At 35.1% G+C, this 25,730-nt stretch overlaps 1 protein-coding gene across 4 annotated transcripts in view; it reads left to right on the forward strand.

The window, feature by feature from the left end:
* LOC122355125 (cadherin-18) overlaps window positions 1–25,730 on the forward strand; it is a 189,941-nt gene that overhangs the window by 137,770 nt on the left and 26,441 nt on the right. For all 4 annotated transcript variants that reach the window (XM_043253154.1, XM_043253153.1, XM_043253157.1 and 1 more), the window contains 4 exons: window positions 2,940–3,059; window positions 15,887–16,054; window positions 17,695–17,882; window positions 20,119–20,372. In XM_043253154.1, coding sequence (XP_043109089.1) covers window positions 2,940–3,059; window positions 15,887–16,054; window positions 17,695–17,882; window positions 20,119–20,372 — 730 coding nt within the window. The remainder of the gene's footprint in view (window positions 1–2,939; window positions 3,060–15,886; window positions 16,055–17,694; window positions 17,883–20,118; window positions 20,373–25,730) is intronic.

Consider the following 25,730-nt stretch of genomic DNA (forward strand, 5'->3'; position numbering starts at 1 on the left):
GGTTTGTCTCTGCCAGTCTGCATTGATTGACTGGATGTGAGCCAGACCTTCAGCTCTGAGAGACTGATAACAAGAGCTCTGAAAGAACAACTACTGCAAACACATATAACCTTCAGTCCGTCCATCCAACCACCCACCCACCCACCCATCCACCCATCCATCCATCCATCCATCCATCCATCCACCCACCCACCCCATCCATCCATCCATCCATCCATCCATCCATCTCCATCCATCCATCCATCCATCCATCATTCTATCTATCTATCTCTGTCTTTCTTTCTATCTATCTATCTATCTATCTATCTATCTATCTATCTATCTATCTATCTATCTATCTATCTATCTTTCTTTCTTCTTTCTTTCTTTCTATTGGTTTATATTTATATGATAAAAACATATTTTTAAAATAACCGTGTTGTGTAGGTTAAAAAGCTCCAGGTCAAAAATCTAAAAATAACTTGCAACTCCATGAAATATTAATACTTCTTTTGAGAAGTGATATAATAAATATGTGCATTTTAGTGAATAAGTTCACCAATGCAATATAAGTGTAAATAAGTAAGATATCTATGAAAGTCTGTCTTATTATCTTGCGATTGTGCCTTTCGAGTCAAGCAGACACAAGACTAGTAGAAAAATGTGCAACAAAGCTAGCATAAGCCAGCCTGGAAAATCCTGCTGGTGTAAGCTGGTGTTTTTCAGCAGGGATGCCTAATAAAGTGGCTGCTGAGTGTGTAAGGCCATGTTAAACAACAGAAGATCACTATTGACTTCTAAATATTACCCAGTTTCCCACTTAGCATCCGCTGCTTGCGTTGCAGTTTTACAGTAATTTTATTTATTTATTTATTTTATGGGTACGATTTTGATTAGGAGTTTATAAAACTCAATATCTTTATTACTGGTGCAGAAACACGACTCCCTCCACACACACACACACACACACACACACACAGTTCATCTGCTGGTCCTGGGAGATCCTCGTCAGAAAATTCTAGACAAGCTGTTTCAGCAACTTTCCAGCTGCTGCTAGAGTCTGATAGAAATGTTTTCACTGAAGCTGAGAGCTGGATAGGGTACAGAGAGGGATGAGATAACTCATTTTAACCCACTGAAGCTTCAGGATTAGAACCAAAATTACACTTATCTGAAGCTGTAACAGTAATTGCGGCTATCTGGTCTTTATGCTGTTGAACTATGCAAAAGCAGAAAGCAGTGAACGTTGTCTCTCTCTCAAGTGTATTATGCTGAGTGATGACTGTAATTGAAAAGCTTTTGAAAGTCTTTGTGGGAGAACACGGCTTTTCGACTTTTCTCTGGCTGGGTCTCACCACAAGAGAACCCTGCAGAAAATCATTCTATTAATCAATTTTTTATCTTGTTTTCCAGTAGAAAAAAAAATCATGGTTCAAACGGTGTGTGCTGTAATAATATTTTTTATTTTTTATTTTTTATTTTTTACACATTGGTAAAGATGTATTTTTAATCATAATCCTCACTACATGGCTATATTTTTGTGTATACACAATAAAAAAATATATATATATATATATATATATATATATATATATATATATATATATATATATATATATATATATATATATATATATATATATATATATATATATATATATATATATATATATATATATATATATATATACTGTATGTATATAAATTTTTTTTACATTTTTTTAATTTTTACTTTTATTATTATTTTAATATAATTTTATTTTGTATATCTCTTCTTTATTTTTAATGTCCTGGCTTAGTAAGATGCATAAATAAATATTCTTCTTCAGTAGAGAGAGTCAATTTACAACTGCAATAAGACTGAGAAAGATAAAGAAGGAAATTCATGATTTTGCCTCCATAATCCTATTTTACGCCTCAGCCCTCAAAACTGCATTAAATGTTTTGTGGTGTTTGCAGTAAGTCAGCATCAGACAATGCAGATGGATGGATTGAACCCGGTGAGCTGTGATGAAAGTGAGCTAAAACAAGTGCAGATGAGAAATGCGACCCGAGCCGGTGAAAGAAATGAGAGATCTACTGTCAGCTGGAAAAAAAAAAAAATGAATGCAAGAAAGACAGACTGTGAGCGGATGGCTGAAATGAACAAAGACAGAGCAGGGAATGAGAGGGTTTAAAAGACACAGAGAGAGATTACAAAGCGCACAGCTGCATTTCCAGGCTGTCTTTAATCTTAGTTGATTTAGTCTGGGCAGAAACTCTTGTTGAGGGACTTGTGTGTGTGGCATCCGATGAATCGTTCTGGACAGTTCACTTGTGTGGCATTTAATTTGACATTTTCCCCACACAATCGAACACGTTAAAGGAATAGTTCACGCAGAACTCACCCTCAGGCCGTCTTAGATGTATATGAGTTTGTTTGTTTGTTGTTCGCTCAAACAGAAATGAAGAAATGTAGCGATACCTCACTTGCTCACTAGTGGGTCCTCTGCAGTGAATGGGTGCCGTCAGAACGAGAGTCCAGACAGCTGATAAAAACATAACGGGGAATGCATTAAAGAATGCCTTGTGTTCATAATAAACAAATCAGTCAAGATCTTTTAACCTTAAACCATTGCTTCTGCTTGAAATATGAGTCATAATATTGCTTTCTCCGGTGAATCATTTGTTACCATCTGATTCAGAAGAGATGTTAATTTATGGTCTTATGTGGATTACTTGATTAATGTGTGATGTCTGGCTCTGACGGCACCCATTCGCCGCAGAGGATACAGCCCTAAGTGAGTTATGCAATGTTAAAATCCTCCAAATCTGTTCTGATGAAGAAACTCGTCCAAAAGCTTGGATGATCTTGGAAGTAGGTTTTCTTTAAATGTAAAAAATAGGGTGAGACATGCCTGTATATTCACGACACAGATCAAACGCAAAGCACCCATGCTTAATTCTTTCTCTTTCTGCAGGTACATCAGTTTTTCAAGTCACGGCCACAGACGCAGATGACCCTACATATGGAAACAGTGCGCGGGTGGTCTACAGCGTTCTGCAAGGACAGCCATACTTCTCCGTCGACCCCAAAACCGGTAAACTCATGATTCCTTTTCTTTTCATGCACCTGCGAAGGTGAATCGATAGCGCTTTTATTGCTCGCTGGTTTAAAAAAGCTGCCGCATTTCGTCAAGGGGGTGTTCAATTAAAAACTACACTCACTAGCTTTTCATACGAGACGTTCATATTAGACCGTGAAGTTTGTTTCCTTAGAATATAGCTGAGAGAAATACAATACACCGCCGGCACCCTTCACTGTTCAGAAATAGAGCTTGACATGCATGCTGTATTGTTTGGATCGGGGCTCTATAATGGAGAGCATCCCTGGAGAATGAGGTGGAGAGAACATTGTGTAAAGGCTTTCAGGGATAAAGACAGACGGTTGGAGAGAGAACGGGATTCAGAGTGCTTTGAGATGGATTTGGTGTTCATTAGAGCTGGACATTGTTTGAGGGTTTTTACAAAGAACCATTAAATGTTAATGGAGACGGTTTGTTTTGTGTCGAGAAGCGAAAGTTAAGATAGCGAGAAGAACAAAGGAAGGGTAAAGGAACGATGCAAAGGGGGAAGGAATGAAGGATAGAAGGAGTCATATAGGAAGGACAGATACATGAGGAGAGAAAGAAAGAAGGGGAAAAGGGAAACAAAACTGAGGGATGGGAGATAAAGGAAAACAGGAAGGGCAAAGAAAAATGCTAGAAGCCAAGATATAAAGAAAGAAGAAAAAGAAAAGTCGAAAGAAATTCAAATCAAAACTTGTTTCATCAATGCTATCACTACATTTCATTGTGTAACAGTTCCATTTCTTTGTCTTTACTTTATAACCTGTGTCTGTGTTGTGTGAAACTGCATTGTCTTGTTACTGAAACTGATTCGTGTAATGAGTATTTGTGTATTGGTGAACCTTGTACAGTGTCTTTGATCTTGGAAAGTGCGCTATATAGATGAAACATTATTTTTATTATTAGTAGTACTGAGGAAAAGAAAGAAAGAAGCGAGGAGAAATATGGGAAGGAATGGCAGATCAGTAAGAGAAAACCCAAGGGAAAAAATAAGGATGGACAGAGAAATATATTAAGGATAGAAATAAGAAAGACAGAAAGTAAGGAGTAAAAGATATGGGAAATAAGGAAGAAAAAAAGGAAAAAAGTACATGGGAAGCGATGAAAATTAAAAAAGGAAAGGAAAATGGACAGGAAGGAAGGGAGATTGGAAAGATGTATTGCAGGGAAGCGGAAAAAAAGGAATGGAATTTTGGGGAAATGGATTTGTAAGGAAAAAAGCGAAAAGGAAGAAATCAAGCAAGAAGCGAAAAATAACAAAGGAATGATTAAAGCAAGTGAAAAAGACAGACAAATTAATAAACGAAGGATAGCAATAACTAAAGAAAGGAAAGAGAGATAAAAGGAGAAGGGGAAAGTTAAAAGGTAGGAAAGAAAGACAAAAGAAAGAAACGTAGGACAGAAAATTGGAAATTAAATCCTGCTTTGTTGTACACACGGACTAGCCTCTCACCTGGGCATGTCAGCTTAAGGAGGTAAAATGGTTTGCAAACACATTGACCTTGAAGCAAGCAAACATTTACACACAATCCCTGACATCATGCATGTCAAAACCTTAAGTAGTTTCATTTCAACGAACATGCTGTTGATTTAGCTTAATTTGTCACAGAGGTAATGCAGGCCGCTGTCCGTGGTGCTGAAACGCCATGCTCTCCATCATAATTTCTGGCGCTGTCCGTGGTGCTGAAACACCCCACACTTCACTGATTTACCTCTCTCACACACGAGCATCTACAGTGTATAGTCACGACCACAATACGATGACTATTTTGAGAAATAATGCTAGAAAAGCATAAAATAAGTCCTATCCATCAGTACTGGCAGACTAGCGCTTTGATAATGCAGTCCATCCAGATTTGTAAACGTCTGGCCTTTAGTAAAGACTAATACAGCGTTTTGCAGAGGAACTGTGAAGAATTTTGTTTTGCACAGTTGTCAAAAGCGTGCAGGCATATCAATGACTTTGGTGAGAGTTTTTAGAGATGAAAAGCTTAATGGAATTGTGGCGAGAGACAGTATCAGTTTTGCCAGTCTGAGTTTATTTTAGACGGTGTACAAGGACTTAATGCATTCAGACAGGAGACATGAGAACCGATTGAGGGGATTGTATGAGAAAGAGAAAAAGACAAGAGCAATTGACTTAGCCTTGCTTTAAATTATTATCTGTTAGCAATACTTCACTTTCAATCTCTCACAAACTATCTTTTAGGACATTTAATACTTTAGTGTACACAAATAACCCAGTTTGAGATGTTTAAAAAAATGCATTGTACCTTGAAAGTGATATGGGATAAAAAAATATAATAATTTAATTACATTTTATTAGATTTTTACATTATTTGCATGTGAAACATGTATATTTATTATGTGTATAAAAATACACACATACAGTACAGTATATATTTTGAAACTATGTACATTTACTCATTTATATATTCATATTCTCATGTTTTATATTATATATACATATATTTAATATATTTAAAATATAAAATATATACATGCATGTCTTTGAATTTATTTATATATACATACAGTGTACATAAATACAAAAAGAAAACTTGTATTGTTTTTATTCAAAAGGGAAAGGTTTATATATATATATATATATATATATATATATATATATATATATATATATATATATATATATGCATGCAGTTTCAATATATACTATATATTTAATTTACAAATATTAGAATGAGGAATAGACTAAAATAATAAATTATTAATAATAAATGCAACACGGTGTGTGTGTGTGTGTGTGTGTGTGTATTTATACATACGCACATTTATGTGTGCATACATATCATTTAGAATTTTTCACAGATGGTCTATGAACGCATTATCATTTAGTTTTTTTTGTTTTTTTAGCAAGGAACTCCGTTCTTGTGGCACGAACCCCTCACTATTTCAAACCCAGAGAAGCATTTGCTAATGACAACTCTAATAGTTCTCAACGTCACACATTTGATCCGATGGAAGCGTTATTGTTCCATTGTCCCTGTAGGAAATCATGCCTGTCACCGATTTACAGTCTCCGACGGCTGTGAGATTTTAAAGAAGAGATGAGAGAGTAGATGTATTAGATTGAGAGAGCATTTTGCGTCTGACGTGCACGTCAAGAGTTTGTTCTGGTGCTGCTCTGCTGAAGCCGTGACCCAGTGGTGTGGGTGTATATGCAGATTCTGCTGTGTATTTAAAGAAGGTAATGCAAAGTTTTAATGCGTGATGCCCGAGGTCATGTTAGCAAGACTTTCTAGATTTTTCTTTCTTATATCACTCCCTAATCTGCATCTTGTTAATATATTCTGCCAGACGCCGGAGGAGGATTGCTTTTTTATATTGATGTTTTCTGCTGTCAACAGCTGTATCAGGTGTGTATTTATTTTTAGTGTTTTTACTTGTTTATATGTTTATCATATGACCCCTTCAAACGTTTTTTTTTTAAACAAGGGTCACTTTTAACGCAGTGCACCTCGAAAGCTGTATGTTTCTATATATTTAAATTTCAGTTTGCGCGACCGGGTGGCAGCTTGAAGTCACGTTTTTTTATAATAACATTATAAAACTAATTTCTGTATTTTTAATTAACAAGATTAATCTGGATGGCACAAGCTTACTAATAATCGAACAGTAATGCACGCTGCTCTCAAAGCAACAGAATTAAAGTGAACCGCTGCATGTTATTACGTTTAGATTTAGTCATTTAGCAGATGTTAAATAAAAAGAAAAGAGAAAAAGAAGCAAGCTTGTGTTAGAGGCCTTTCTGCTTTTCTCATTAAAAGAATAGTTCAACCAAAAAATACAATTTCTGTCATTGGTTACTCACGTGTCGTCCCAAATTTGTATTAATTTTTATTCATGTGCTGAACACAAAACAAAAAGCAACCAAACATATTCTGGTCCACATTGACTTTGACAGTCGGGGAAAACACTATGGAAGTCGATGGGGATCAGCAACTTCTTCAAAATAAGTTTTATGTTCAGCAAAAATAACGTTATGAGAAAATTTTGGGTGTACTCTATATATATATATATATATATATATATATATATATATATATATATATATATATATATATATATATATATATGTTATATATATTTTTTTTTTTTTTTTTTTTTACAGTAGGAAAATGCTTATAAAATTAATTTGAAAAAAATAAAAAAGACAATAAAAAAATGTATCAGCCGCTGTAACTGTTTTTTTTTTTTTTATATTTATTTACAATTGAAATCATTCCTGCAGAACAAAAACCATTAATTTATTAAAACATCATTATATAATGTTATATTTTACATATGGTTAATTGGTAATAAAAATACAATTTATATTTTAGAATTGTGTTTAATTTTTTTTTTTCTTTCTATCTGTTTTATCCAAAATAGGAATGCAGTTATAGTAGCAAGAAAGTTTCAGCACATCTGTGAAACGGACAATTGTGGAATGCTTCACGCGTTACGAATGACTGATTATTGGATTTTGTGTACAGTTTACACAAGTTTCTTTCCTTACGGTTTACCGAGATTTTTGACGTCCAGTCCGAAAACTCACAATTAGGAAGTCAAACATTGCTCATTTCCAACACACCTAATGTGAAGTCAGAGCTGCGGGCGAGCTCAAATCATCTCTTGGAAATGAGATGCTATCACCTTCTGCCTTTTAATGCGCCACTGAAAGGCTTCACTGGTAATTGCCGGCTAAATGCTTTCTCTCAGGATGTCAGAGAACACAAATATAGATGACAAGTGGGATTAAAAACTTTAGATAAAGCACCCTGGGAGACAGAAGAGAAGCCCGCGTGAATCAATTCAAGCGAGAGAGCTCTAGTCAATAGTCAATCTTGCTTTGATTATATGGTAAGCGCGGCCGTATTGTTTTGAGCTGGATGAGATGATTGCGGTCATTAGGTCAGCAGATGCACCCAGAAAGAATAACAAAGTCACGACCCGAAAAGGACATGTCATTTAGAAGGAGAATGTACTAGTGATATACAGTTTCATTTAATTCAGCTCTAACTGGTGGCAGCGTAAACAAGTTTAACGCCACCGATTTGGCTTTGTTCTCAACATTCCTCCGCAACGCAACGAATAGCCGTTAACTAAAAGCAATGGCTTTATTTTTTTATTCGCTTGGTTAATTTCCTTTCGAACAGAGGAGATATTAATGTCAGGTGCTGGGATTTATTCTGCTCGTATAAACTAGCGTTTAACAAGCACCGTGATTCGGTCGAATGAATAATTAATTCGACGAAAGGCAAAAAGCGAGCGGCGTTTGCTGGAGCAAAACTTAACAAAACGTTTTCGGCACGGTAATTTTGATTTATTTATTCATTTATTTCGCGGAGTAAATTCAATCATTAATTCAGCAATGACGCATTAGCGAGCAGAGGTAACATTTTAAAGTTTAAAAAATATTAACAAGTAAAATAGCAATAAATAATACATGAAGCAGTGCAACTGTTTAACATTGATTATGCTAAACGGTGTTCCAGTGGTTGGACGGTTTCTGGATACTTCTCAAGTTTCAAGTTACGTGATTTCTTTTTTTTTTTTTTTTTTTTTTTTTTTAATTTAATTTTCTTTTTTATTTATTGAGCAAGTATGGATCAAAGCTATAAGCGACCCGTTTAAACGTTCTGAGAAAAAAAAATATTTCCGCAAAAATATTAAGCGCTGATAACAAAAAAAAGTTTTTCAAATGCCAGTTATCATATTTTTATCATATCTTGTGGCTGAATAATGCAGTAAACAGCTTTCCATTGCATGAATAAGTTATTTTAAAATATATCCAAATAGTAAACGCTTCTTTCAAATGAGAATAACTTTTCGCAGTATAGCTGTGTTTTTTAACAAATGCATGCAGCCTCAGCGAAGCATTGAAAAAAATCTATCTTTGAACATTACAGTGTACCTTTCCTAACAAGCTGAGATATCATTAATGTCTATACCCCAAACAGTTTGTTTAAATCAATAACCTGAACTACGAGCAACGGTAATAGTGATGTTATAGCAAACAATGACGGTAATTGTCACAAACTTTGCAAGTCGGCGTTCCTCCTGTTCGTCTATGATTTGAAACGGAACAAATTCTTTAGAAATAAGGCCGGCGTTGTTCTGTGAAGACAGCTCATTATCAGCCAGTGGCGATGCAGAGGCCTGGCACACATAAAGCCAGCTTGTTATTAAGTGAGGTCGGATCTTCGTCTTCCCCTTTTCTTGTAAGAGCTTCCAGGGAGTAATCAGGAATGCCGATTTCAGAGTCCTCCGTGATGGGTAAAGCGTAGCAATCTCTCTTTCTCGTACACACACACACACACACACACACACACACATTCTCAGTTAAGTAGGCTAATTTCTCTGCTGATCAGGGAGTCGGGAGAGTTTCAGCGTGTGAGCTCCGAGCTTCTCTGACACAGATCAGGGACTCTCTAAAAGGAAGGATTAGTGCAACTTCCTGTTCTGATCAAATTAGAAAAGCACGCCAGTTTGTCAAGGCCTTCCCCAGCCGCTAATGCTTTCCAACATATTACCGAGCTCTCCTGCGCTATTTTTACCTCCAGAGACAATAGAGCACGTATTTATCACAGACTCGATTTATCTCGCTACGCTATATTCAGTGAGTTTTCATTTTAAACTCTTTGAATTGGGTGCCGTCTGTCTTTTCGGATCTACGTTTTCATCAAGAATCGTAAAGCTCAGACTGTTTTTGCAGTGAGTTTGAAATAAAAATGTATGCATATCATGCCGTATTGCGATTACTAATATTGCTCATCTTATCATAATTTGTCTGAAGAAGCCAAGATAAATTCTTAAAATATTCTTACCTCGTCTGAAAGACGAAAGTCTAGGATGGTAAAATATGGGGTCATTTTCAACTATTTCTTTAACCAGACAGGTTCAGCGAGAGTAAATGATGATAGACCTGTCATTTTTGGGTGAACTTTTTGGTACAATTTATTTCCAATTATTAAAATCCACCAGATTATAGAAGCGAACGGCTCAAATGTTCTGTTTAACAGCCCTTAACGCTCGAACAGGCCAAAGGTAATTTCCCATAATCCTTTTTGCTCACCTAGACTGACCTGCTCTATAAAAGCACGGGCTGTAAAAAGCGAGGGAGCGAGAGGAAATAAGACGGAGCGATAAGAGATTACAGACAGATGGTGTGAGTAAGAGACGAGTTAAAAGGCTTAAACCAGTTTTGCTCGCTCAGCTAAACCTGGGTCAGACTCGCCACTGGTCTCTTGTTTCTCGTTGGTTTCCGTAGAGATTTCTGCCAAGAATGCTGCAGGATTCTCAATGGTTCTGGTCTAAAGTGCCCTCTGATGGGGTTTCATGGGGATTTCTGTTATTTGGGGGCTTCCTGGAAGCCTTCTTGTACATCCTTATAACAAATACTCTCCCTCATTTACAGCAAGCCTGTTTCATATTTCCTCAAGAGCACTTACCAATCCCACACAATAAACTTGAGCGATAGCTGCGGAGAGACACTCCCTCACCCCTGACGGATGAAGAAAAGGTCACAACATTAGTCTTTGTGTTGTTTTAATGGAGTGAATGGCTTCGTGCCAGAGACTTGCGTTGCCTTAGGAGCCTAGGTTAAGTAATGCTACAGCTCGGGTAATATCTCTGCCACGCCGCCGGGGCTCGAGCCTTGGCAGGATAGAAATGGAGTTATGGCGTTAAAACAGGAGAAATGGATGGGAGATTGATTTTGGAAAGTTGACAAACCTTTTTTTGTACCTATGCGCCGGGCTTTTGTTCGCCGAGATGCATTCTGGGACATCCTCCAGCGTACGCTCGCGTATTTGGATGCGTTTGTGACATTGTTCGCTTCATGCCTCTTCTCATCTGTAAATGATCGGCTCCCAGAACGAGGGCTGGTGACAGATCCAACAGGTTTGATGGGGTGGACGGGGACGGAGCGCTTGGGTCGGGATGCTGGGATTCGCAGAAGATAAGCGTGAATGAAAACGCATCGAACAACAAAAGCAGCCAAGCTGGATTACTCAAGCGGCGAGTGTCTCAGCTGGGGTGGATGCAGTTCAGGGTTATTATTGGTAAATAAATAAACGTTTTTAAATAAATTGAAATAAAATATTCATTAAAATGTATTTCTTTCTTTTTTTTTAGATTAATGTGAAGGACTAACTTAGCAGCTAAATAAAAACATAGACACATTTACTTTTAAATAAATAGATCGATAAAAGTAAAGAAACAAACAACGCTTGGAATGTTAATTTATGAAATTGTTATGTATGTATGAATGAATAATAATCTTGTGAATATGAATAAATGAACTTTCTATTGATGTGTGCTTTGTTGTGATAGGGCAAGGTGAACAAAGAGGATTATCAGAAGTTACCTTTGGCCTATAAACAATATATATTTATTTTTTTGTAGTTTAATGTGAAGTATTATAATAACTGCAACTAATAAAAAAAATACTTATATTATATAAAGAAAATAACAACACTCGTATTTGTATGTTATGTCATTTATTTATTGATTTGTTTGTGCTTTTGATATTTTGACATTTGATAGTTATGGGTTTAGTTTTATAAAAAAAAAAAAAAAAAAAAAAATAAAAGTATTGGTATTTATTGGAAGCTTTCAAAAGATACAAATTTGTACCATTTAGGAACTTTTATATCCTAATAAGTACCTTTAAAGGAATAGTTCAACAAAAAATGTACAACATATTTTACTCACCCCGAAGCCATCCGAGGTGTACGTGATTTTCTTCTTTTTATACGAACACAGACTTTTAAAAAAATGTCTCCTGGCTCCTCCAAGCTTGGTAATACTCGTGGATAGCGGCCATTATTTTGAAGCTCCATAAGTCGTATATATCCATTGTGAAACCAACCCTACGCCTTCAGGGGGTTATCACTTGTCCTCTGAAGCAGATCGATTGGTTTGCGTAGCAAAAATATTTCTAGTTTTCAAATTGTAACTTAAAAATAACTGTTGTTGTTTTGTTCCGCTAAAAAGCGCCAAATTCTGGCTTCTTGGCAGCTTACATCATACGTCGTATGTCGAGTCAGAAATTGAGTTTATTTTATTTCTTTGTGAAATTGAATTAAATGTGTTGTGATCTGGCTTTCGTGAATCCCTTCACTGTACTTGTAATGCATAGTGAGTATAATGACTTTCCTTCTCGACCTTTTGATGTCATCAAACCCTCTCGACTAAAGTGCTAATGAGTTTCCTAATAAATATTGTAAATTTATGTGCAACCCTGAGGAAAAGATCAGCATATGTTGTTTTGGATGCTGATCCTTGGCATGGGATGCTCGTGTTCCCATCAGGTATCATAACTGCAGTAGCCTGACCAAACAGCTTCACTAGAAAAAAAACAAAAAACTAATGGCTGTCAGAAAGAGATTGGCTTTGACCACCATTAACCAGCCAGAACCAGCTTTCAAGCTATTTTGGAACAATTTGTTCAGTGCTGGTGTTACGGTTAATTTGTTTGTGAAATAAACTAAACTAAAATAACATGTGATTACACAAACACACGTTTGACCGTTTGGCAGTGTTTTTGGAGTATTTATCTGTCTGTTTGTTTGTTTGTATCTGTCTTTTTGTTTATGCTAATTTATTTGTATTTTTTTCTATTTATTTGTTTGTTTGCGTTACTTTGCATTGCTTTGCTTTGCTTTGTTTTGTGTTGTTTTTCTTCGTTTTGCATTGCTTTGCTTTTCGTTCTTTTTCTCTACTTTGCTTTGCGTTGTTTTGTTTTGTGTTGTTTTTCTTTGCTTTGAATTGTTTTGTTTTTCTTTATTTTGTGTTGTTTTGTGTTGCTTTGCGTTGTTTTTCTCTGTTTTGCTTTGCGTTGTTTGTTTTGTTTTGTGTTCTTTTGCGTTGCTTGGGTTGTTTTTCCTCTGCTTTGCTTTGTTTTGTGTTGTTTTTTTGTGCTTTGCTTTGTTTTGCTTTGCTTTGCTTTGTTTCCCATTGGTTTTCTTTTCTTTGCATTGCTTTGCATTTATTTTGCGTTGTTTTGCTTTTTTGTGCAGTTTTTCTTTACTTTGCTTTGTTTTGTGTTGTTTTTCTTTGTTTCGTCTAGCTCTGCATTTTGGTTTACTTTTCTTTGCTTCAGATATGAACCTGATTTCCTGTCACCTCTTTTGACTCACGCCACTTAACAACTACCAAAAAAGCCTAGCTGCGGAAAGCAATGCCCTTGCATCACGGTGGACTGCCGCTGTGTGTACAAACCCAGTAAGAAAGTTCAATTCTATGCCGGTTCTCTTGTGTATTTTTGGAACTACACAAGATATTCTGGACCGTCCCTGGTGCATTCAGCAGCCTTTGCCCTGCTCTGGCTGTGACAGGTGAGAACGGTCAACCTCACTTGCCCTGCATGTTAATATCACCGCCTGCGGTCACTCGTGCCTCGACCCGCATCTCACGTCATAACCTGCCCACGCTAATCCCGAGGCTGTCAACCTGACATTCTTCCCATGCCGGCGTCTTCATTTCTTTGCGCGTTTATTTTGGTTCTTCATTATCATGAGGGAAATGAAACAAAACAAGCATTTAAAAAAGATTTCAGTCAATAACCAAGAAAACCAACAGTTATTTATGGTCTACGCGAAACCACTTTTCACTGTAATAATGACAAATCAATATTTTCTCTCTGTTTGCACTTCATAAATTAAAGTGAAAAATGAATCAGTCAATTACTGGGATGCAAACGCCGAGCTGAATTCCTGTTTAGAGGCCGACTCCAACGCCCAGCCTGTTTATTCATGAGTCTGTAATTTGTTCTTTAATGGCTTGCGTGTATTGACTGCTTGTCACAGTCGAAGCCCTCTATCAGAGGATGCCGCAGGCTACCGACGCTATTGTTTTCAAGCAAATATAAAGCAGGATTGGATTGTCTGATTACACTTCCATTTTGTAAAAGAGCGATCGTTCCTGCCGTTCCTCCTTGCCCGAGCATCCCTCAAATCCGACACAAATAAAATCTAACATTCTCAACACATCTGGCCCATCTGGATAAGTTTCTGTGGCGTGTAATCACAGAAAAAAAAATTTATTTCTTTTTATATATTTATTTCTTTTTTATTTGATTAAGACTTTAATCGGAGGCACAGAACAAAGGTGAGAAGGAGAGGGAGGCAGATTCGAGTGAGAGAAAGGGGCTGTGTGACAATGAGATGGAGGAAAGGAACTGACAGACATTGTGTGATTCAGACCCTGAGACGTGTTTGGACCGGTGAGGAGCTCTCAAAGTGCAGCGCCACTGAATGGTTATGTGGATTTACTTTGAACTTAAATTGCACCTATATTTCATGAGAATTACATTACATTAAAACATAAAAAAGCATTACCTACGTAATGGACAATGCATAAATAGTTAAAAACGACAGTAGTACTCTCTGCAATGGCAGCATTATATCTGATACACTGCGGCACAACGTTGCTTCAGGACAGCAGAAACACATTTAAGCAATTCCTCAAAACATACAAATCATACAAATCATAAAAACAAACGTGAATCATGTTCTGTGATGAATCTGTTTATACAAATGTTTTTGCGAGCACAGTTCTCTAGAGTAATATGCGTGACCTCTGCGTTCTGCACCAAAATGCCAGAGAAACATTTTAAAATGTTTGCCAGAAAGCAGTGCCTCATCGCTTCATCCAAAGTCATATCTTTCATTATGCACCGTTTTTTTCCCCATTGTGTTTCATGCACAAAAGTGAAAAATTTGTCAGGATTGTCCAAAGCTATCATTTGATGACTCCTCTATGAGTGTGTGTGTGTGTGTGTGTGTGTGTGTGTGTGTGTGTGTGTGTTGTCTAACAGCATGTGTCATTATTCAGATGTGTGTGATTGAATGGCTGCGTATTATGGTTCAGTTCACCAGTGCTTCAAGGTTTTGTTCTCATTTGAGTGCTAGTGTAAGGCATATAGAAACTCACCTTGGTAGAGAAAGGACTTTACAGACACACAAGCAGTTACCTGTTTTAACAAGCCGTACAAAAAGTCAGTCACTGCTGCTTTATATTGTTTTGAAGTGAGACAAACCAAGAATGTCTTGTAGATATGAACCTTCGGTGTGTAAATGTTATATTTATTCTCATAATAAATAAATAAAAATAAAATAAAAAAATAAAATTATATATATATATATATATATATATATATATATATATATATATATATATATATATATATATATATATATATATATATTATTATTATTATTATTATTATTATTATGTTACATATAGCAGCAACAACAGTATCATTGTTTGTTATAATTGTTGTTGTTTTTAAAGAATATGGGAACACATTATTGTAAGGTGTCCTTGTTTTGCATGATACACGTGATTACTATTGTATTAACAATTAATTATGCCTAACTATATGCACATAACCTTGAATCAAACCCATTCCTAATCCTATGTAATTACATGTCGTTGATTCATATTCATCAGTGCTTAAATATATAACTAAACTGTATCAAGGACATATTAAAATAAGTACATATTAATAATTACAACAATAATGCATCATATTTCTGTAAAATATTTCTATGACAACAATGCAAAGAAGCAAATGTTTAATAGAAACTACTTATTAACAACAACAATGCATCCTATTGCTGTTCTTATAACAACATGAAACAAGAACTAAATGTTTAATAATAGTAGTTTTAATACGTGTATTTTGCTTGCGGCTATTAACATGGTTGCTTGCGGCTTATTTCTTTGTGCAGATGTGCAGATTATGTACATAATGCGCTCCGTATGTTTGCGTGTGTGTTTATGTTTGGCAGGAATCATCAGAACTGCGCTGGCAGACATGGACCGAGAGGCGAGAGAACATTACTCAGTGGTGATTCAAGCCAAAGACATGGCGGGGCAGGTGGGAGGGCTGTCGGGCTCCACCACCGTCAACATCACGCTGACCGACGTCAACGACAACCCTCCCAAATTCCCTCAAAGTGAGTGATGTGAAAGCAGTGTGAATGCTGCACCGAGTGGCGGCGTACCGCCGTGAATGGACACCAGCAGATGTTGGTTCTGCTCCGAGACCTGCTGATCAACACATTGAGGCAGCGTTTGTATTGCCGCCTGTGTACAGTTTTCCAAAACCCGCCACTTAAGAGTTTATGTTTTAGTTAAGACGTTGGTAGGCTGCTTTGAATGCCGTAGGCTGTTGATATGTCTGTTGGCTAGATCAACACCAGCGTCAACCAGCCAACAAATTCATCAAGGACTTCTACTGAAGGTGGTTTTTTTGTTTTGTTTTGTTGTTTTTTTTTTAAAGATGCAGCATAATATTCACTCCTATACACTCTTAATCTTAAGGAAATGTGTGAGAGATTGAAGGACCTCTTGATTATTATGCCTTAGATCTTGGCAGAAAGAACCTAAATAGCTTGACCTTGCTTTTCTCCAATTCTTTATCTGCTGCAAAAACCCTCATTACCGTTTGAAGGTGAATCATACAGTATGCTTTTGTAATGCGCTTTTTCTCGTCTCCCCAAAGTAGGTTTTCACGCGTTTTCCAGACATTCATTAGAAAACTGTTCGTTTTCTCAAGGGCTTCTTATGGATACTACATAATTAGATGGAAGAGATGGAAATACACCTTACATATTTTAGATGCAGTCTCGCTATGAGATGACTCAACATATAAATTGTGCATTGCGGTGTAATTTTTTTATACCATTAATTAGCATGAAGAGAATAGAGGCAGGACCAGCATGTTATATTGTGTAAGCATCCAATTATGAGACTTGTGTCTTGTGTTTTTGTAGTCTTATTTTTATCCACAGAAACAGAGCACCACAGCAGGGTTCTGAAAGAAAAATCACATTAATTTCCTCCCTAGGAAAAAAAAGTATTTTTAAGAATAATGTAGAAACATTTTAAGACTCTGAGCTCTGAGATTAAGCAATGGCACAGTATGTTCTTCTGTAGACTTCTTCTGCGGTATTTAAATAAGTTCACTTCATTAAATCTTACATTAGTTATCCAAAATATTAATGCACTGTTTTTTTATTATTTTACTTTATTTTATTTTATTGTCTTTTTATATTCTTTACCACTACTACTAATATATATATATATATATATATATATATATATATATATATATATATATATATATATATATATATATATATATATATATATATATTTTTTTTTTTTTAATATATGTATTTATGGTTTGTTAATAAAATATTTTTATAAAATATGTATTTGATCAATTTTGCTATTAGTATTAATATTAACATTAATGATATTAATAATATGGATATGAATGTTAATGTTAATATTAGTATTAATATTGATATTAATATTATATATTTTGCAGCTGTTATTCCAGCTTTATTATCCCAGAAATACTTTGGAACAATAGTCACCGCAAAGTGCTTTGAGTTTGAGTTTAGGCTTGAGTTTTTTTAGTGAGGTAGTGTGGGACTGTGTTTGAGGCTGTTTTGGGGGTATGAAAGCCATATTGAAATATTGTTTGAAGGCACAGTCGGATGGAGGCATCATGATAGCTATGCTTCAAAAATACCATCCAGTCAATCGAACAAACCCCACATGAGGGCTTTTGTGTGTGTGTCTGCAGAGAATTACCAGGTGTTTGTCCCAGAGTCGGCACAGGTGGGCAAACCAGTGGGGAAGATCAAAGCCAACGATGAGGACATCGGAATCAATGCAGAGATCAAATACAGCATCCTGAACCCCGAGGGGGCCGGAATGTTCTCCATCTCCACAGACAAAGACACTAGAGAGGGTGTGATCACGCTGAGGAAGGTACTACTGTCATTTCTATTGGTGTTTTCCAAAGCAAGCGTCGCTGCTATTATTGCACATTCAAGGGTTTGAGGCTTTCCTGAACCCTTAATAATAAGTGGTTGGTTCTTCAAATATGGGTACTTTAGGTTTTGTGGATAATCAGATAATTAGTTCTGTCTGCACTTTGAAACACTAACAATGATGGGCATCTTACTTCTAAACTTACAGTATGCTCATCAAGGCCTTTGTTTGATAAGAAAAAAATTTGTGTAATTATATTACAATTTATATTACAATTTATATATATATATATATAGATATAGATCATCTATATATATATAGATATGAAATAAATTCACTTATTAGCTTTTTTAGCTAAATTCCATTTAATAGTTAGCATTTCCATATATATATATATATATATATATATATATATATATATATATATATATATATATATATATATATATATATAAAACATATTATTAGCTGGGGAAAATACTAATGAATATACATATGTATTTATTTATTTATGTGACCGTCATACAAAAAAAATTAATAAATAATACAAATTATTTAATTGTCTACTGTCTGTATATCAAAAAATCTGTTGTTTTAATAAAAAGCGCACCCTGGGAAATAAAAGTTGCTGTAGCAGAAATACCCCTGCTATTAAACTTTAGGTCTTAACTTGTCATTTGTTATCGTGCTGATGCTGCAGATATGAATTATGTCTCAAATGTTGTGGTTTATTGAGGAGAGGTGTGCTATTACTTTTCTAAGCAATCAAACTTTCACTGGGTGTGCGATAAAATGGGGCAAAAAAATCCCAGAAATGAACTAGAAGAGGACACGAGCCGTGTCTGGGGAGCGGAGAATCTTGCTTATGTTGTTATTACAGTGCATATCTCAGACATCATAAACATTTGATTTATCCTGCGTGAGATGACTAACTAAACAGTGAGGGGATAAAGCTGCAGTCATGCACAAAGCCTCATTAACAAGTTCAACTCTGAATAACCTCTGGATTGTAAAAAGGGTTTTCAGCTTTTCACGCTTTTTACTTAAGTATACAGATCATCAAAAAAACCAAAAAAAAACGGGATGTCATAATTATCCAAGTCAAGATGTTGTCAAGACAGTGTAATGTGCTCACACTGATATCGCTGACAGATATATATAATCTGTCCAGGCAGACTGGGTCAAGCAGGCGTCTGGCGCTCTTCGGGGCTCGGATGCTCATTAATGGTCTCCTTTCTGTATTCTGAGCTTCTTCAATTCCCCGCTCGGTCCCGGGGGTCGGCAAAGCTGTGAATTCAGTGAATACTGAGTTTTCCAAAAGCCAATCTTGTAAATAAACGCCTGCCAGATCTGTCCGGCGAGACCGCGGTGAAGGTCGGGCAGGTTTCATGGTGTTTACAGACGAGACCCCCATCTAGAGAACGATTTAACTTCTGCGGTCCGGAAGCAAAAAAGACTGACCTCAATATAATCTCGCCTCCTAACTTTTTCAAGTGCTTCAACCCACTAGTAGCCAACGAGAAAGCGTCTGAAACGGGCTGAAAGCAAAGTGCACTGCTGTCCAAAAGTTTGGGATCAGCGATATTTTCACGTTTGTTTGTTTAAAGAAGCATCTTTTGCACATCAGGGCTGCATTCGTTTGATCAAAAATAGAGAAAGATCGTGTGAAATATTATTACAATTTAAAACAACAGCTTTCTGTTTTATTATACTTTAAAATATTATGTATTATCATTTTCATCAGCGTCACATGATCTTTTAAAAATCATTCTGATTTATTATCAATAAGCTGATAGATTATCAGTGTTGAAATCAGCTGAGTTGCTTAATTTTATTTATTTCATCTGTGAAACCTTTTCACCATTCTTTAATTGATAAAATATTTACAATAATAATTTAAATTAATTAGTGTTAATTTATAATACATTTTTATGTAAACCAAATGAAAATTAGAAATGAGCTGAAATAAAAACTACATTTTATTCTATTAGTATTTATTCTTTTTATAGTTATAGTTTTATAGTTTTTATAGTTATATATATATATATATATATATAAAGTAATATATTTATTTTATTTTCTTAAGGTTTTAGTTAACAGATTGATTTATGGCCCAATTATGTATATTTGTTGCGGTGTTATTTTGGTATCATTGATGTTATTTTTTCATGGTTTTAGTTTTAGTTAAAGATAATAGCCCTCATTAATGAATGTTTCTGTTTTCTCTTTTCAGCCACTGAACTATGAGAAGAAGAAGCAGTACAGTCTTCACATCTCCGCAGAGAACACACACCTGGATCCACGCTTCACGTATCTGGGCTCGTTCAAAGACGACGCCACGCTTAAGATCACAGTCGGAGACGTGGATGAGCCGCCCGTTTTCTTGATGGATTATTACATTATGGAAGTGTACGAGAACGCCAGGGTAGGAACTGAAGTGGGAGCCGTCACAGCGAGAGACCCAGACAGCAAAAACAGCCCTGTCAGGTGAGAGCACTTTTTTTTGTGTGTGTCTGTCTATATATATACAGTAGTCAACATTTGAAGCCGATCAAAAAGTTTCACGTTGTCCTAAGACAAGAACACATTTTTTTTTTAGGGCATCTGTGATGAAAGGTTGACCCTCCTCAAATGTTGCCTACTTTTGTGCGGCTACATGGAAAAAGTCTTAGATCTTTGAGTTCAGCTCATGAAAAATATGGGCAAAAGCAAAATTTTAAAAGCAAATTTTAATAGCATTTTTTATTATTCCCTCTCTTTTTTTGCAATATAAAATCACTACTGTATATAAAAGATATTATTAAATCATGGTGTGTAAATACAATGCTAAAGCAAAATAATATGACATTATTTGTCTCCTTCTCTCCCCCATGCCCTCCCATTCCTCACATCTCTCTGTAAAGGTCGAATTTAATAGGATGACATTGAGTTGATGTGACATGCAAGGATCTTTTACTGCTTGGACTCTCTCTCTCTCTCTCTCTCTCTATGGAGGATATTGTTAATTAGAGTAGTTAAGGCACCCCATGTTAGCATGGTAGTGAAACACTGCTGCCAAAGGCTCAATTACCTCCACACACTTTAATGAAAGAGAGGTGTGAGCAGGCCAGCTCATAAAAACATCATTGCTTTAGTGCTGATATCATGCTGCCTGCCAGAGATGCCAATGAAGAGGTTTCAGCAATTCCTGTTTTAATCACACCTGGTAAACACAACATAAATAATGCTTGCTTTTTTATTTATTTAACTGTTTATTCTTCTATCTATCTATCTATCTATCTATCTATCTATTAGTATACAGTGATGTGAACAAAGTTAGAACACCCTATTGAATTCCATGGTTTTTTGTATCAGGAAGACATAATAAAAAAGTATCTGGTTCTTGTCAGTTCCTAAAATTTGGAAAATAGACCCTCGGGTTGCATGACGTATCACACTGTATCATTATTTATTTAACAAAAATAAAGATGGAAAAACTATGCATGACAAAGTTAGGACACCCTATTGCGCGCAGATCCATTTGTAAAAGCAATAACTTGAAGTAGCTGTTTTCTGTAGGACTTTATCAGTCTCTCACATTGTTCCGCTTCGGTTTATTGAGGTTTGTGGGCATTTGTTTATGCTCTCACCGTAGAATTTCTTTCATGATGAGATTTGGACTTTGATTGGGTTACCTTGATTCTCTTGTTTTCAGCCGTTCTGTTGTTGGAGATCATTGTACTGTCGCACGCCCCGATCTTGGCCAAGCTTTAGCTGTCGGCCGGACGGCCTCACATTTGACACTCTAGCATACACTCTAGTACACTTTAGTGTGCAGAGGAGTTTAGGGTCAAAGGTTCTGCCAAAATCCTCAGCCGCGGATTGTGATTTTTTTTGTTGAGGCAATTAGGTCTCATCTGTAGAAACGACGTTGTTCTAGAAGACTTATGGTTTGTTCAGATGCAACTTTGCAAACCTAAACCCTGCTGCCATGTTTTTCTTTTTAGATAGAAGAGGCTTTCTTCTGGCAAAACTTCCAAAAATGCCATACTTGCGTCATCATCTAATCGTACTGTCTTGAACTTTATCATTGTTACTTCGTGGAGCTTGCGGTGAAGTTCTTAGGTGGTCTACCATTTCTCGAAGCGTTACACAGTCTGATCTCGGGACGTCCACTCCTGAGAGAACTGGTGTCTGTTTTAATAACTGAATAATCTACCTTACTGCAGAATGATAGACTTATTACTCCTCCCAGATTGATGGCACAATTGCTTCTAACGTATTTTGTTAACAGTAAGGGTGTCCTAATTTTGCACCCTTTTCCAGTTTGGCTATTTTTGTTAAATAAACAATGGCACAGTGCATGTGTTGTGTCTTCTTGTTCGTCTTAGGTTTTATTTTTCGAATTTCGAAAGAAAACCATCATCTTTATGATTTTGCCAAAACTAATTTTATATATATATATATATATATATATATAATATATATATATATATATATATATATATATATATATATATATATATATTTTTTTTTTTTTTTTTTTTCGATTAAAATAAATAAATACAAAATAAAATAATATTTTATTGAAAACTGAGATAATAGAATCAGATATTTTAAAAGCAGTCTGGAAATAGCACAAAGGTGATTATTAAAACGCTGCATGCTGTGTGCTGTACTTGACATAAATGTTTTAAATGTATATAATTATGCCAATGTGCAATATGCATTAACCCAGGGTTTAGAAACACACAGTGAGAAATATGTAAATCTGACCGTCCAGAATTAATTACAGAGTAGAAAAAATGTATGAAGAGTGTGAAATATAACGCACTGGTAAATGTATGTTAAGTGTGAAAAGAATCATTCTATATATATATGAAAGTTTAGTAAACAGGAAAATGAGGATTCTTAATATGAAAGGCAATGTTGTGCACATCGTAATCTGGAAAACATGGAGAAAATAGCATTTGGGTGACATGCAAGCAAACAACGAAAATGTCCGAATGTTCCTTTCACTAGTGTAAAATCCTCATTGTTATTTCTCTCTCATGTCTTATGCAGTCAAGGACGGTGCACACATTTTCCTGTGGTAATGAGATATGACCTGTATGGTTTATTAGCCATACTCTGTATTGGTGGTTTGAGGATATGTGTTTTTTTTAAGCCATCTTTGAACGAACCTTCTCAGTCCGTGCGTGACGGCGAGGCCATAACTCTCTCGTCGTCGTGCGATCCTGCGAATCTCATTGGTTAATGTGAGTCAGTGAGATCCTCGCTTTCACGCTGATGTTTTTTACATCAGCATTTATCTCTGCTATAAATAAATATATAAAACACATAAGAGGAAACAAGACAAAATCTCATAAATAATCCCTGGCTTCTTTTTTTAGTCTGCTTTGAAGGATAACGCTTTTTTTTTTTTCAGTCCATTTATTGCATTTCTGTTACTCCGGTTTTAATATGCACTTCCCATTAAAAAATTGTATTTCATTTCCATAGAAGAATTTATACTGCGGCATGTCCATTAGCATAAAAATAAAATGGCATAAAGTTTGAGAGTCAGCATTAGCGTTATGGAAAAATAAGCAAGGTCACTGTTATCTCCTTAGTTTCATTCCTAACTGTTATAATGATGCATCTGATCATTATCATATTTCATGTAAAGCATTTGTCTCATGAGATGTTGCAGGGAAAATGGTTTTTAAAAGCATATTCTTTACAATAGACACCCTGGTGTTGCATTAACAGGATTTCGGGATGAGTTTGTGTTTTGCGCAGTAAATTATTGTTTTTCCTCTATTCCACCCTAGTTAACGTGATGAAAGCTACTAAAAACAGAAATAATTTTTTAAGTGCTTACGTACTTATGCCTTTTAGTAGGTACATGGAATTTGGGTAGTGTATAGAGATATGTATATGTAACCATTTGAGCATTGGTTTTGTGACAAAGGGGTTAGGGTTTACTTGGAGTTAATAATAATTAGTATAATAAAAATAGACACTAATATATATATATATATATATATATATACACATTAGTGTCTATTTCTTTCATATATATATACATATATATATATATATATATATATATATATATATATATATATATATATATATATATATATATATATATATATATTTATTAGTTTTTTTAATCGATTTATCTTTTTTTTTTCTTCTATTTATTATTATTAACCACGCTAAACATTGAATCTTATCGTTACATAAAATGTTAACTTTAACTTTGGCAGCCTTGAACAGTCTTGCAATTCTTTTAGGAAATGCAAATGTGGTTTAATTTCACATTCATACTTGGAAAGAGAATCTGACAGTCCCTCTTTTGAGCGTCTCCACTAAGCATGTCACTTGAGAATTTGTTAATTACGTCCAACTAACGCTTCTCCACTGCAGTTTTTCTCCTTGCACTTTTCTGCTGCAGTTCGTTCTTTATTTCTTTCTTAGACTATATATTATATTATATTATATTGAATATATATTATGAATTATTGCAAATACTCAAAAGCACTCTCTCACTAAATCTCACTAAAAATGACCTGTTTGTTGTCTGCAGGGTGATTGATCGTTTAGGGAAATCATGCGAACAAAATTAACTTGGTTTCACATAAATATTAGTTAATTGTAGAAACTGTAAAAAACCTTTAAGTTTTAGTGCATTATTCTTTAGTAATAATTAAATTTTGCTTTCCATGAAGTCACTGTGCTTTTAATATGATTAATTGGAGCATGATTTTATACCATTAACATTTTTTACATTAGAAACGGTGCCTAGATTTGAGTGTTGTACAATTTGAAGCTGTTTTGCTTTCAAATGATTAGTTATTTTTATTTGTTAATTTTTTTTATTATGAATTTATCTTTTTGCTACCTAACATTTAATATGTGTGTGTGTGTGTGTGTGTGTGTGTGTGTGTGTGTGTGTGTATTCTACAAATGTAAATGTAAGGTATTATTAATCTTGATTAATTAGAGAAAAAATATTAGTTTTAAATTGTTTTACTTTTTTATTTATTTTATTATATTTTTATTACAAAATGTCTTTATTGATTGTATGCACACACACACACACACACACACACACACACACACACACACCAGCCTCTTTTGCAATGACCTTTTGTCTCTTGCCCTCCTTGTGCAAGGTGTCAATGGTCGTCTTTTGGACAACTGTCAAGTCAGCAGTCTTCTCCATGATCGTGTAGCCTACAGAACTAGACCAAGAGACCATTTAAAGGCCTTTGCAGGTGTTTTCAGTTAATTAGCTGATTAAAGTGTGGCGCCAGGTGTCTTCAATATTGAACCTTTTCACAATCATCAAAATTTAAAGAAATAAACATTTGAAATATATCAGTCTGTGTGTAACTAAAGAATATAGTACACAAATTTAACTTTTTGAATGAAAAAAAATCTACTTTTGATGATATTCTAATTATCTGACCAGCACCTGTATATGTATGTATATATATATATATATATATATATATATATATATATATATATATATATATATATATATATATATATATATATATATATATATATATATATATATATATATATATATATATGCACATTCTGAATAGCCATGTCTGTGTGTGTGTGTGTGTATATAAATAAAAAAATAACAAAATAAAATGAAATTCAGTATAATAAACTATTAACATATTTTTATTTATTCATCCTGTGGTATAAGCTTTTCGCCAACGTCATTACAAAATAATTGTTAGAAAATTGAAAATCTAAATTTTAGGCTGAGGTTATAAAGTTGAGCAGTCCTTGCATAAGTCTCGCCACACATGAAGTTGATCACCTTTCACGACCCAGTCATGTACGCCAATACAAGCT

The sequence above is a fragment of the Puntigrus tetrazona genome, chromosome 12, assembly GCF_018831695.1.
Source record: "Puntigrus tetrazona isolate hp1 chromosome 12, ASM1883169v1, whole genome shotgun sequence".
Taxonomy (NCBI): Eukaryota; Metazoa; Chordata; class Actinopteri; order Cypriniformes; family Cyprinidae; genus Puntigrus; species Puntigrus tetrazona.